Raw genomic sequence first — 15264 nt, forward strand, 5'->3', positions numbered from 1 at the left:
ACAGACAGGTCCTGCTTTCATTTTGCCCTGTTCCTTCCCTTTAGCAGAGAGAAACTTCATCACTTACAGCAAGATAAGAACAGAACAAATGAAAATAAAGGTTAAACCCCTTGTTAATCATCTGGAATCAAACAGATGCTCACAAAGCAGGGAGGTATAACCTACAGCTGGTGCCTGATCTCCCAGTGTCACACCAGGTCCCCCACCAACCTCCCAAGAAAAATGAAAGAAACATCCTCAGTGTTTTATAAAATGAAAATTTCCCTTTCCCTAAGGTTCCAAGGACCTGACACCAGCCCCAATCCCTCCAGATCTTCCCAACATTTCCTCCTTGTTCACCTTCACTTTCCGCCCATTCTTCTCACTCTCCAAGGGTCAGAGAGGCAAAAAGGGACCAAATCCAGAATTCATGTGCACTTTTCATTGCTGTTTGCCTCTTTCACTAATTCCACTGGTTTAATAATCACAAAATCCTGGCTGAGGGGACTTCAGGTGGGTGCAGGTGACCTGTCTGACCAAGCAGGACTCTCGGGACCAACCTTTCTCCGCGTTCCCACCTAGAAACGTTTCCCTCGCTCTTCCCTCCTGCTGCTTTCTTTCCCCCCAAAAAAGAGGAGGTTCCTTGCTTGCCCATTTAAAGCTAGATTTTTGGAAAGGCCTTTCTTTGTTTTGTAGTGACAGCGATGAAAAGCCCCTGAAAGGCAGCCTGGAGTCAGTAAACGGGGACATTAAAGCCACGGAGAGCGCTGATAGTCTGGTAGATTATGGAGAAGGGGAGCATGGGATGTTCAATGAAGATGGTTCATTTATTGGAGCTTATTCTGGATCTAAGGAAAAAGGATCAGTGGAAAGCACTGGGAGTTCTACAGCAACTTTTCCTCTCCACGCCTAAGGGATAAGCAGGAATGCTCTGTGTTTAATTGTGATATTGAGCTTGATTAATAACTCCCCAGTCACCACCCGGGATTGGAAACAGGTTTCCAGTTGAGCCAGCCTGGAACCTGACATCCAGGTCACCTAAAAACAAGTCACTGCCACTAAAAGAAGATCTTTTTTTTTTTTCCCATCCCGATTTCTAGATGTTTTCTTCTCATTCAAGCAAAGCAAATAATTCTTTTCCTGTACAAAATGTCTTACTGGGTCTCACCAAACCAGAATTTCTCAGTGTTTCATGTGTATACTTTGTGTGTTTCTTGGGTTTGGGATATGTTTCTCTGTACAGTGATTTTTTTCCCCTTCTGTGGCTGCTGTCACTTTGTACACACATCTGGATGTGCTGTCCCCTCAAGTTGGGGGTGGCCTCACCTTTGGAGAGGTTCTAAAACAAGAAGAAAATCAACCAAAACCAACTGACTACTCTGCAAAGTGACACGATGCATCCTACTGAGAAAACCAACAATTTATATTACTGGAGAAATAGATTCTGTATATTGTCTAATTTTTCATCAAGAAAAACCCCATCATTTTCCTACAATTGTTTTAGTGGTTACAGCTGACTGCAGTTACCAATACTTAAAGAGATGCAACTTTTATCAACTGAAAAAAATTGCTCTTTAAAGCTGAAGCTCTGACCTTGTGGACATACATTCTGTCCAGCAGCTGGCACTATTTCCTTACAGAAGTTAAGCTGCAGTAACTTTCCTGTAGCAAGGCAAAACAGGGTTCTCATCCACCATCCTTAGCAAAGTATTTTCATTTGTTTTTCCTGAGTCTCAGCAAGCTGCATTTCTCATCAAAAATGTTCTTGTCAGGCTCCTATCTGTATATTGGTGTGCTAGCAGCCATTTCATGGAGACGTTGTACATATGATATTAATATTGACACAAGTGAAAAAATCAGCCTTGTTTGAGTTCAAATTGAGTCATGTTGCTAGCATGAGTCTGTATAGCTGTGTAGGAATGAATAGAATTTCTTCTCAATATGAGCTTGGGCCAGCAAAACTAAGTTTCAGGAGGAGCTGTGTGTGTATCAGCCATCTCCAGCTCACATCTTTCTAATAGCACAGAAAATAGACCTTGACTTGCAAAAAGTCTTCTTATTTTCAAGCTCTTCCCTGTTAAATAAATGAAAGCAAAAGCAAAGAGAAAATATTATGCTAGAGTTTCTTTATATTTTGTTTACTGAATGCTGGTTGCAATCCAGTTCTTTCCTTTGCCTCTCCCAGCACTAACTCAGCAAACCTGTACGGCACATTTTTTTGGTCTTTTTGTATTGGAATCTCCCAAGGCTCTTTAAAAGCATTTGTATTTTGGAATATACTTATTTGTGTATTGCTATGGCTTTGTTGCTTCTTGCACTTACAAACAACTGGCACTTCAATGATGACATTTTTTAATAGTTACTGCCAGAGACATAGATCCTAAAAGCTATTTTGCATCGTGGTAGGAATTAGGCAAATATCCCCAGCAGCTCCTTCATGGTCTCCCTTATTTCAGTGGAAGAGAGGAAGCAGGAATTACTCTCCTGATGCCAAATTCCAGGTAATGGCTACAAGGAAGACCCATTAGAAATACAGATTCTTGGGTTTCTTTCAATTTTTCCTTTTAAGGACCTTTCCTTTGCCTCTGTTTTGGGAAGAGCAAACCCCAGCCTCCCCCTCCAGTGATGCTGTGAGTACAAAAGGATGAGGTGAAATCTGTCCTGAGTCAAAAATCCCCCTGGCAGCGATGGGAAGGACTTGGCCAAGTTGTTCACTTTTGATTATTCACAAGGTTTTGATTTTTCACTCAATCCAAACGTTGCAGAAGTCCCAAGTAATTTTCATTAAACAACAACAACAAAAATCATTAGGAAAAAAAAAAAAGAAATAATTTTAAAAGGTAGGGGGTGCATAATGGGAGCAATGTGAACATTGGTATCTTGTCAACAGAGACATTTCCCACCAGGATTTTATTTACCAACTCTGCAGCCCTCAGCTTGGCCGAGCTCTCCCAGCCATGGGGCCACCAACCCATCCCCAGGGTGAGGCTGGACCTGACCCAGTCCTGGTCATCCCTTTTCTTGTGCTTTGGGTGGCTGCAGCTCAACTGGAGTCCCAGAAAATGCTGATGTTCAACAGACAGAAATTTCCAATCCTGTTAGTGAGTGTCAAATGATTGAATAATGAATATAAATCCCCTGTGCCATCCCTGCCTCTCTTGCTGCTAAGAGATGTTTATGCCATTCCTGTGATCTGCTATGAGTACTTTTTCTATTAAAATTTTAATTCTCATCCTGAAATCTTCATGTTGCTGTTCCATGGTGCCTCGGGGCCTAAACCTCAGCTGTGACACCAAGATGTGCTGTGGAATTTGTACAGAGTGCCCTGACTTTTGGAGAAATATGCCCAATGAATATTAAACAAGTGGCTAAAGCTCCCAGGAACCTCACTCACCTCAGCTTTTTCTTCTTTCCCAATCATTTCTTTTCTTTTTGGTGTTATTATTTATTTTTTTTTTCCTCCCTGTTGGGGTTTTATTTTCTCTTCTAAGGGTACCACTCCTACAGCATCCCTTAAAAAGTGCTGGTCACTAATGGTTTATTAAAGATTTACCTTTAAAAGTCAAAAAACCAGCAAGCTCACATTTCTCTGAGCAGTTTTTTGTCATTGTCACTGTATTTTTAGGGCAGTCTGGTACAAGTGAGGGGAAGTGTGGCCATGTATGCTGGATGAAAAGCATCAATCACCCACTGGACTGCAGTTCTGAAATGGTCCATGAAAGCAAAGAATTTTTATATATATATTTTTTTCCCATCTGGCCAGAAGCTTTTATTAAAATTAATCGATGGAAATCTGTGGGGCTTTTATTAATTAATACCCCAGGGGGGTATTTCAGCCTTCCTGTTGCAAGGAGAGAGTTGGGACTGGTGGGACTTGAGTGTGCAGACCAGTTTGAATTGGGAATTATTAATAACCAGCACCATGGCTCTTGGATTGGTTACATTTGGTTCCCATCCACCCCTGCATTTGGTGGCAGGCAAAGTGTGAGAGGGGAAATGACACTTTCAGATTTGATATCTCAGTCAGCCCAGGGTGCAATTCCATCCAGGTGTTTTCCTGGCCTTGGGAATCCTGGCTTGTGGATTTCAGCAGCCTCCTCTGGAACAAGAGAGGGATGGATGCTTCTCCACAAGTTGTGCTAGATGAGATTAAGCAAAAAAGAGCTCTTCTTAACTAATGAGGAAAAAAAAAAACTCCATGAAAGGGAGGAATTTGCATTCATGGAGCAGTGTACCATTGCTTTGGTATGGATTGTCATCTCAGTCCTGAGTTTCTATTTAAAAAAAATTAATGTAATAAAAAAATACATATATAAAGTGTGATTGTGCAATCAAGAACTTGTTGGAATGGCCACAGCTTCATTCTCTGGCAAAATTTGGGGACCCAGCCTCAAGAAATCCTTGCTTGAGCTTCCTGCAGCAAGGAGAAGGCTGCAGGCTGGGTTGTGAAACCCTTCTGGGGCTGGGCCTGTAGGAAGAGCAGAATTAGGAACTAAATCAGAAAATGGCTTTCCTCTCTGGATGAAAATCTGTGGATAGATCCATATCATAAATTAAAAACCCTTCTTTGTAACTCCAGTTTTAGAAGGATCTACTGAGCATATCACTTAATGATTTATGATATTCTTTCTGTTATGTTCTGAATAAGAAGTTCTTTTTCTGATAACTGCTCCCGTTGACTGAATGGATGAGATCTGATGTGTGAGAGGTTTCAATTGAAGTTTTCAGGCCTCTATTTTTGGGATGAAAACAAATACTAGCACAATCTTTCTATATAAAAAAGGTGGAGGGGTTTTAACAGTAATTCCACATGCGGTTTTGTAAACTGAAGTTAGAATGATACCTATTGCTCCTTGCACGTTTCTGAAGGGAAATTAATTTAATTTTTTTAGTCCTTTTTTAAATCCTTCCTTTGCAAATGAGTGGTAAATCAAGATTATGTCATGTACCTGTAAGAGTGGACGTAAAGAAAGGGAATTCTTGATGTCCAGAGAATTTTCTTTGTTTCACAACAGATCAAACCCTCAGCTGCACCTCTGATAATGTTTAGTATTTCAAAACCAGGCATATAAATCCTCTTGGAGTACCAGTTCATGTTTACATTGCAGCTCCACATCCCTCATGGAAAAGGCTCAAGTGATCTGCACTGATTCATTCTTTTTTCAGGCAGGAGCCAGCAGCTGAGTTGGAGCCAAAGCTTTCTGTCTCTTTGGTTTTATTATTGTTATTATTCCTACTACTACCACTACTACCACTTCTTTCAGCCAGATATTTTGTAATTTCCTGAGAAAAGATCAAAGCAAATGTGGTGTCACCGTTCAGATGTCACTTTTGGAGCTAAATGTTAGTGTGCATTTATTAAAGGTTTAGAGGACTGTGTTGTACTGTAGTTGCTGTTTGTATCATGCATCTGTGCACGTATGGATTTCAAGGATATTTTCATTTTACATGAAATACAACTTTGCTAATAAAAGGTTGACTTGATGTTATCTTCAAAAGCTTTAGCTGCTATCAGCAAGTTTTTATTTTGGTGTGGGTTTGGTTGGTTGTTTTTTTTTTCTTTTCTCCTGCTACCCCATGTCTTTGCTGGGAATCTGATTTAATTGCCATGCCAAGCCCTGGTCATCTGAGCTTCATTTTCTTGGCCCTGCACCCAGGTCAGGCTGCCCTTGGCTTTCTCTGGGACTGTCAGGCATGGTGGACAAGCAACCATTTAGATGTCATCTGCACCAAAGCAAGGATGGAGCAGGGCTGCAGAAACCCTGAAGTCAATTCCCTCCTTTCTTTCCTGGTGTCAGCATCTCCTGGGTCAATGTCAGCACCTGTAGCTTGCTTTATATTCCCTGATTCTGTCTCTGAACATCAGGGAACCTCCCAAGCATGCAGAGCTTTAAGTGACATGTGGAATACCTGCAAAAGTAACATTATCCTGTATTAAATTAAAATACATTCAGCCCTGAGATGGAAGGGAAAAGCTCCAGGTGCCAGGCACGAGCAGAGGTGGAAGGAGCTGAGCCAGTAGGATATGGTAGATAAGCTCTAAAAACTAGAAGGGTGAATCTTTACTCTTCTTCATTAACAATCAGCACATGAGTGGTGACTTTTTAAATATTCAGGCACCTAGCAACCCAGTAATTCTCATTCTTTTCTTCTTACCCCTTAGGGAAAACTCCACTTATGCTGAAAGTCTGGGATCTGTATGTATTCATTATACAGAAGTGTAACAAGCATTCTTTGTTTGCCAGGGAAAATAAAGACCAAAACACCTCAGATCTTTTGTTGCTGAGTGTTCAAAAGGTCATCCTGACATTTCCCCCCCCTGCTACTCAGCATTATATGATTTCTTTATTTCTATTCTCCCTCTCCATGGAGAAAAGTTACCCAGGCAGGACCCCATGCACACCCATCTGATACCTGAAACTGCAAAACTGTTGCTTGTTAAAAGTCAGCAGACAACTCCATGTCAGATGGGTTTTTGGGTTTTTAGGGAAAAAAAAAAAAAAAAAAGAAAAAAAAAAAAGGTATTTAACAGAAATTGGAAAGATCTAATCCTCTAATCCCTGGCTTCCAGCCCTGCCGTGGGCTCTGTGCTATTGTGAGAGCACTGCACTCAGTGAAAGAAATAATCTTGTACCTTTTTTTTCCCCTCATGTTTTTAGCTTCTTCATTGTAGCAGGAAGGTTACTGGGCTTTTAAAAATTTATTCTTCACCTGCAAAAAAAATTATCTTGAATACTTTCAGCGCAAAGGCAGCCACTGGTAGGACTGTGCTAACAAGCATTCACCTCCCAGGAAGTCATCAAGGGCACCCTAAGTTTGGGGATTTATTTTTTTTTTTTTTTCGTATTATTCTTCATATTCTGAATAATGAGATTTTTTTACTCCTTTCTTAAGAACATAACGGAGGGGAAAACTTTACAATCCTGTGCTTCACTGGTGTGAGGATGAGGATGTTGCTGCCCCTGCTGGGTGCCAGGGCTGCAGATCCCAGCTCAGGACATCCCCAGCCCACACAGCCCTGGGCAAAACTCTGGGCCTGATATCCCTTTAGTTGATATTTTGCTTTTTAATGCCAAGTTGGCCTTTTTGGGCACACTTTGGACAGCAGAACATTGCTAATGTTCAAACTTTTCATTCTGTTCTTCAGGATTACAAGGAAATGTCACTGCTTTGGGACTGTCACCCTCTGCTAATGAGCTGGGAGTGCAGAGGATTCAGTCAGCCACCCAGAGGGAAATGCCAGCAGCCTCATCCCTTGGGAATGGGGAAATTTTGCAGCTCCATGAGCCTTTTTTTTAACCAAACCAAGGTGTTTTTGCCCTATTCAGAGCCCTGGTCTCCTCCTGCTTTACAGGTGCAACATGGTCCTCCCCAAATTCTTTGGGCATCAGGGCAGGAATTTTCTGAAACAGAATCTATTTAGCAGGAAAATTTCTCTGTTTGGTTGGGGTTTTTTTTTTCCTGCTTTGAGAAAATGGGCCTGGTTTGGACCACCCCAGCCTGGTCACTCTGCTTTTGCAGCAATCTTATTGCCTGAAGCCTCTGGAAATGGGTGGAAACTTCTGGAAAGGGCTGGAAACTTCTAGAAAGAGGAGGCTTTGAGAGCTTTGCCTGGGCTAGAAAAGTGGGAGAGGGTGAAGGAATGGGCAGCAGGGACTTGGGAATCAGCTGCAGGTGCCTGCTGATTCCTGCAGCAGCTGCAAGCACTCAGGTGCCTCCTGCCTTTAATTGCTCCTCCTGAAGAAAAAAACCCAGCTGAGGCTGCTTTGCTAATTAGCCAGGTAGCCAATTAACCAGCCCTCCAATCAGGGCTGTCCTTGCCTTTACAGCTGCCAAGGGCTTCATCAGCTCCTGAGGGGTGGGGAGCAGATGCAGGGGACTGGGAGGTAAGGACACATCTCCCATGGGATTGGAGCTGGAAGGAGCTGGATAGAGCTGGAAGAAGGTGAGTGGAGCTGGATGGAGCTGGGTGGAACTGGAAGGAGCTGGGTGGAACTGGGTGTAGCTGGATGGATCTGGGTGGAACTGGAAGGAGCTGGATGGAGCTGGGTGTAGCTGGATAGATCTGGGTGGAACTGGAAGGAGCTGAATGGAGCTGGGTGTAGCTGGATGGATCTGGAGGAAGCTGGGTGGAACCGGATGGAACCGGATGGAGCTGGGAGAATGTGGGTAGAGCTGGGTAGAACTGGAAGGAGCTGGATGAAGCTGGAAGAAACTGGGTGGAACTGGAAGGGGCTAGAAGGAGCTGGGTGGAGATGGCTAGAGGTGGAAGGAGCTGGGTGTAGCTAGATGGAGCTGGAAGTAGTTGGAAGGAGCTGGGTGGAGCTGGAAGGGGCTGGGAGAATCTGGCTAGAGCTTGGTAGACCTGGCTGGAACTGGAAGGAGCTGGGTGGAGCTGGCTGGAACTGGAAGAAGCTGGATGGAGCTGGAAGTACCTGGGTGGAGGTGGATGGAGCTGGAAGAAGCTGGGTAGATCTGGCTGGAGCTGGGAGAAACTGGGAGCAGCAGGGTGTGGCTGGACGGAACTGGAAGGAGCTGGGTGGAACTGGAAGAAGCAGATTAAAGCTGGATGGAGCTGGGTGTAGCTGGAAGGAGCTGGGAGAATCTGGCTAGAGCTTGGTCTAGCTGGGTGGAACTGGAAGAAGCTGGATGGAACTGGAAGGAGCTGACTGGAACTGGAAGGAGCTGGGTGGAGCTGACTGGAACTGGAAGGAGCTGGGTGGAGCTGGAAGAAGCTTCCCAGTTGTGGGGATCATGGCCCAGGCACCTTGGGCAGAGCACCCAAACCCTGGGAAGATGGATTTGCTATTGATTTGGCATAAAGAGCAATCTGGGGTGGTCAGGAAGCTTTGTGGGAGCAGTTTAATGGACTGTGACCTCTGGCAAGGGGCTTCGCCCCCCTAGGGCTGGTTTGTAGTGACTACTGGGGTTTTTTGCCCACTTTCTGCCTGACTGGGGAAGGAGATGAAAGTTTTTCCCTGTTTTTCTGGTGTGGTTTGGCTTCTCTGCTTCTCCCTGCAACAGAAGTGCTTTTTTTTCATTCCTCCTGACTCTGTATGAGGATCTGTCTGGTTTGGTGCCTCAGCTCCCTGGTCTTGGCAAATCTTCCTTCCTGGTGGCAGCAGTGCTGGGTTGGTGCCTCTGCCTCATCAGGTGTTTTTCTCCTTGCCTGCAACATCCTTGTCCCTCTGGGCTGGAAGCTGTGGCCTACTTAGAGATACACCTGGGGTTTCAGAAGTGGCATGGATGAACATGGCTGAACTGATTCAGATTTAATTTTTTTTTCTTTCCCTTGGTGCGTTGGTTTTTTTTTTTTAAGTTAAAAAAAAAAAAAAAAAGTTAATCTACAGGTTTTAAAATTTCATGTAACAAGTCCTCAGTTCCTTGGGCAGGAGAGAGCTGGACTTGTCCTGCATCCCTTCCAGAGATGGGAAGTGGCCCTGGGGTGTGCTCAGTGTCCCAGGGAATGTGGTTCCCATGGGATGCAGAGGATGGGGGGCTGGGGCTCAGTATTTGGCTGAAGTCCCAACCTTTCTCCCCAAGGCTCCCCCTCTGCTCCTCAGGGCATGAGAAGATGATCTGGCAGACACTGAGGTCCTCCCCAGTCTGTTACTGGGATGGAAATATCCCTGAGCCAGGTCCTGGTGCAGGATTCAGCCCAGGAATGATTCTGCTGATCCCCCCCTGAGCATCTGCCCTGCTGCATCTCTGGCCCCATGGAAGCTGAGATCACCTCTGTTCTGAGGTAAGTTCTTTTTATGGTTATTTATTAAATCATTAAATGCACAAATGGAGGTTTTAATAAAATTAATCTCACCATGTAAGAGGGATGTTCTGCTTTATGGCTTCAGGCACTCAGTGCTCCCTGCATTATATTTTCCTCCAAGTGGCAATTTATAGAAAAAGAGGCACCCAAAAAAAAAAAAAAAATTACAGGGCTATTTAGGTTGTCAGTGGAGTAGCAACAGCCAGTGGAGCAAGAGTTCTGGTTAATTATTTGTAATTAAAACAAAAAATACATTTTTTTCTAAACTTAACATGGAACTGGGAGACCACTTAGTAAATAAATTTATATAAAGTGCAGAGAAATCAGATAATTTGAAACGATTTGCATAATGTAAAAAAATGTTTAAAGTTCTTGAGGAAAAATAATTGTTGCAAAGAGGTGTCAGTGAAGGGGTCTGGAAGCAATGGCAAGAGGAGAAGGAAAAGCTCTGGAGCAGTGGTCATGAGGAGCATCATGAGGCAGAGGAGCAGCAAGCACCATGGCAGCTACTCAGGGCATTTTTTTCAGTTTCTTCATCAGAGATTTTTTTGTCACAAGTTTGGAGAAACGGGAGGGCAATTTTTGGTGCAAAATATTTGGTTAATTTCCCATAACCATGACTTGGGAAGGATTTTAATTTTTCCTCAGATGTTTCTTGGAAAATTTAACTTAAAAGATTTTTTTAAGTAACTTTTTTTTAACTAACTGATCTAGAAAGTTGGGAATTCCTAGAGCTGTCCTGGTTGCTGTCACAATGCTGCTTTACATTTCTTTTTTTCTGGTTTCTTCCACATGTGGTTGGTGCTGCCCCTTCCATCCGTGGGGATTTGTCTCTGTGGCTTCACCCAATTCTTACTTTTTTTTAATCTCCCTGGACTGCAGACTTATGAATAACAGAGAGAACCATTTTGTTTTCAGATTGTTTCAGTGTAGGGGTGGGAAAAAAATAGTCTTCCCTAAGGAAGAAAAGGCATCAAGGTCAATCTTGAATTTATTGAGAATTTTATGCTTTTATGATTTTTCATATATATTTTTATAGTATATGTAATACTTTTTTTTTTTTTTTTTTTTAAGAAATGCTTACAAAAAATAAACCCTTGACCATGTTGTAGAGCTCTGAAAGTTTGAACTTGTGATCCAAAAGATTGGAAAATCCCTGGTGAAAGGCAGAGCAGAAGAATTCCTTAAACCTCCAGGATTGTGCCTGGCTTGGCCTTTCCAGATTGAGAGTTTAAATATCTGAATGTGAAGCTCATGTTTCAGTTCATTCTGGCAACTCCTCAGAAAAATATGCATTTGCCAGTTCCTGTTATTTATGAGGGGAAATTTGTCTACATCTCTACTTGCCAAAATGTTCTGAGCAGGGAAATTGTCTCACAGCTGCAATTTAAGTTTTCACTTAAAGGAAAGGAAACTTTGAAGTGATCTGGCTGGTTCCATCAGCCCCCATTGTACTCCCAGGTTCCTGCCAAGGCAGAGCTGAGCCCATTTCTTCTTTATAATCAAGATAATAACTACTAAAATTTGATGGATTTTGCTGCAGCTGAAAATACAGCCTAATTCTTGCCATAATTATCAAGTCTTATCTCGAGTCAATGGTAATTGCACACTGCTACCATCTATCTGCTGTCAAATTTATTTCAGTAATTGACCTCCTAGTCCAGGAATTAGAGACAGCCTTTGATTATTGGTTCAATTAGTCTCAAAGTCTTTTTTTTTTTTTTTTTTTTTTTTTAAAGGTATTTTAGTTATGCAGGCAGTTGAAGGAAGTGCCAAAAATGTGGCTAAAGATTTCTTATCTTTAGAACTTAAACTGAGAGGCAGGGATTTAAAGCAGGGGGTAGGGGTGCAGGGATGGGCTGGGCCACTGCTCCTGTTTCCTTCCAGAAAATCCAAGGGTTCAAGCAGCAGTTTCTGGCCTGATTTTTTTCCTCATGGAAAGGAAAGAAAATCCATGTGATCCAGGGCATGTAAATGTAATTTCACTGTTTAGGAACTGCAATTCCTTCTTAGAAGGGGGAAAAACCTCTGTTGAGTCCCTGAGTGTGCTGGTGTCTGGCAGGGTTTGCTTTGTAGCTGGGAGAGGAGGGAGGAAAAAATAAGAGGAATAAAGTCCCCATCCAGGTGAAGTCTGTGCAAACACCTCCTGAGTCCAGCTTAGGCTTTCCAGCCCATTTAATCACTGACTTTTTGTTTCAAGTTCTCTGTGCAAAGGTGGATTTTTGGACCAAGCCATGCCTGCTAAGTAGCTGAAAGGCAGAGATGGAATTTTATCCATGTTGGACCTGATCTTGTCATGGAGGGAGGAAAAAAAATACTCTGGGGGTCTTAAACCTTCCCTTCCCTGAGCTCCTTTCCCACTTATCAGCAATTTCCCTCCCTCCTTGCTTATTCATGGAAATTCAGCATATTCCAACAGGTCTGGGAATACATTTTCCTGCTTTTGTTGCACGCACACAAATACCATGTTCATGCAGCAAGAGAAGAAAACTATTTAAATAAAAACCTGTTTTCTGATTTCCCCCCTCAGATGGGCAGTAAGTCAGAATAAATTTAAAAAATCTTCCCTTGCAAGTAATAGACACATGGCACAGATCTGTAATTATTTATTTACAATGGTATTTCATTGAGTTCTGCTGTAATTTTCCCCCTGGTTTTGGGACATCTCCATGTCCCACCCCAGCCCCTCGGCAGAGCCAAACTCGTGCTGGCCACACCAAGGGGTGAGAAATCCTTTTGGGAAAACAAACAAACCCTAAAAATAAACCATTGCAGCCTGGATTTTCATGTTCCTGCACTATTTGCCTGTTGGGATCCCAAATCCCTTCTTTTCCCTCCTGCTGGAGCTGGGTGGAGGTGGAAGAAGCTGGGTAGGACTGGAAGGAGCTGGGTGGAGTTGGATCGAGCTGGGTGGAAGTGGAAGGAGCTGGATGGAGCTGGGCTGAACTGGAAGAAGCTGGGTTGAGCTGGGTGGAGTTTGATGGAGCTGGAAGAAGCTGGATTGATCTGGAGAAAGCTGGATGGAAGTGGATGGAGCTGGGTGGAAGTGGATTGAGCTGGGTGGAGCTGGAAGAAGCTGGGTGGAACTGGAAGGAGCTGGGTGTAGCTTGATGGAGCTGGAAGAAGCTGGGTAGAACTGGAAAGCAGTTCAGTCTGATCTCAGCACTGGTTGCTGCTCTTGCTGGGTGGTAAAATGCAAAAGCTCCAGAGAGGGATGAGGTTTGAGACACTTGAAAGGCTGTGGGAGCTTCAGTGTTCCTTGTTTGCTGGGATGCTTCTGGGTCTCTCCTGATTTGTTGGTTAGGAGCTGGAGACTGAAAGAGCAGCAGTGGAAGCCTCTTCCAAGTCCTCTCTGGGAACTGGCCAGCAGTCAAGTCATCCCATGAGTTATTAAAAAAGCATCAACATTCAGGGACTTCACCATTCCCCTTCTCTCTAACTCAGAGATGGCATCAACCTTGCTAAATCTAGATAATTTTTTGCTCCCCTCCTGTACAAACCACCAAGCTTTGCTGCTCCTTGAAGCCTCTTCATTTTCACCACATCAGGAACTTATTAATTCTTGATGAGAATTCAAGCATTAATCAATTCTTGATTGAGTTGTCCCCAGAGGGAAAGAGGAGAAACTGGGCCAGCTTTGCCTTTTGGCAGCTTTGTGCTCCAGCTCTGACTTCACCCAGATGGCAGCAGTGGGAAAATCCCTCTGCTCAGCTTCCACTCCATCCCAAATCCATCTTCCCAGCTACTGGAGGGATCTGAAGACAATCAGGGACTGTCTGAGGAGAAAAAAGGGACCAGACCCCCATGGCCCTTGGCTTTTGCAGTCCTGAGGCAGTGGGAAAGGCAGCCCCAGGGCTGCTCTGACAAGAAGGAGACAGAAAAAATATATATTTAAAAATATATATTAATATAATTATATATACATATATATTTTAGTGGTTTTTTAAGTTCCCCTCAGCTGGGTTGTGTGTGTTGCAGGTGTACCTTAGGGTCTGGCCAGCAGGTGAGGATGCAGGAGGTAAAAAGTCCTGCTGGAGGTGTTTGCATCCAGAGCAAAACTTTGCAAGTTTTGTGTCTGCACTCCAGGCAGCTCAAGGCTGAGATCTCAGACTGAGATTTCCTGGTGGTTTCATTGGTTCCTGGAATACTGAGGAATTTCCACTCAGATTTATACAGCTGACCCATTTCCTTGTCACCAGATTTTGCAGAAGAAGGAAGTTTCCCTGGGAGATTTTTTTGGGAACTGTTTAGATAAATTTTACTTGAGAGCTCCATGTAATTTATTTAATTACTCCCCTGCAATGAATCAGAAATAATTTACCATTGTTCTAAAGATTGGAGCCCTTTGACAATATGGCCAAACTTCCTTTATTTTACTTGTACTTCTGAAGAGTCAAACATGATGACTCCAGTCCCAAAGTGAATCACACATGGCACAAACTCTATGTGGATGCTCAAAATTTAGTTAATTTTAGCTGTGCTTTCATTGTGGACTTGTACATCCCTCAAGACTGGATTTATTGCTGAGTTTTTTTCAGTAAAATTTGCTATTGTGTCTTCCAAAAAGTTTTTCTCTAGAGGAAAATGGCAAATTTAGGATCAAACCAGTTTTCTTTCTCCATGGCTGTGTCCCCAGAGGATGCTCCTCTGTTCCTGAAAGATGGAGCTGGTGGCTGTGGGGTTCCTGGTTTCAGGAGCCAGGGCTGGGGGAGTTTTGCAGTTGCTGTCTACTTCTTTTTGCACATAAACCTCTTTGTTTTGTTTTTTTTTTTGTAATTTTTTCCCTTGCAAGGTGTCTTGAAACCTCCAGATAAAAGTGATTTGTAAGAATCTCCGCTGTTATTATTTTTCACCCTCATTTCCAGGAATAGAAAATAAAATAAGCAAACAAAAGCCACAATGCAATCTTATGAAAAATAGGTCAGAAAAGCCCCAAGAAAAATTTCTTCCTGTGAACTGGAAGAGTTGAAGTCATCACCAGGGAGTGCTGAGCAGCAAAGTCAGAACACAGGGAGATGGGGCAGAGGAGCAAGGAGCATCCTCAGAGGGGCCACCAAAAAAAAGGTGGAATCAGAAGGGAATGGGAGAAGGACAAAGGGTTTGGGCATTTCCTTGGGGTTGGGCAGGGAGCTCCTGGAGAGCCAAGGAAGAGGAGTGGGGTTTGAAGCCCTGGCTGTGCAGTTTTTAGATGGTCACCACGTGGTGCTGAGCATCTCTGGTTCCCCCTCTGAGTGGCTCTGTGGGATTTAAAGAGCAAAAAGAAACGTCCAGATTTTCTTCACAAAGGCCCTTCCTGAGCTTAAAGAAATCCCCTGGCAGTGGTAGCACCCAGGGGGGTTGGGTTTGGGGATTGCTGTCCTATCTCCTTGGGGAGAAGACCTCCAGTTGACCCAAGCTCTGGTGGGAATAGCAGGGAGGGAAGGGTGGAAAAGAGCTGAAGGAAAAGGTCAGCAGGGGGCTGAGGGAGCACTTAAAATAAAGATGTCAGCAATGAAATGGAGATTTATCAATTCCAGTGA

At 43.5% G+C, this 15264-nt stretch overlaps 1 protein-coding gene across 11 annotated transcripts in view; it reads left to right on the forward strand.

Annotated features, from left to right (window-relative positions):
- Window positions 1-5477, forward strand: part of CHL1 (cell adhesion molecule L1 like) — a 124196-nt gene extending 118719 nt beyond the window's left edge. For 9 of the 11 annotated variants that reach the window (XM_071756341.1, XM_071756335.1, XM_071756338.1 and 6 more), the window contains one exon: window positions 676-5477. In XM_071756341.1, coding sequence (XP_071612442.1) covers window positions 676-892 — 217 coding nt within the window. In that variant the 3' untranslated portion in view covers window positions 893-5477. The remainder of the gene's footprint in view (window positions 1-675) is intronic. The other 2 variants (XM_071756344.1, XM_071756345.1) reach the window with 2 other exon arrangements.
- Window positions 5478-15264: the final 9787 nt, after the last annotated feature.

The sequence above is a fragment of the Heliangelus exortis genome, chromosome 12, assembly GCF_036169615.1.
Source record: "Heliangelus exortis chromosome 12, bHelExo1.hap1, whole genome shotgun sequence".
In the NCBI taxonomy this organism is placed as follows: Eukaryota; Metazoa; Chordata; class Aves; order Apodiformes; family Trochilidae; genus Heliangelus; species Heliangelus exortis.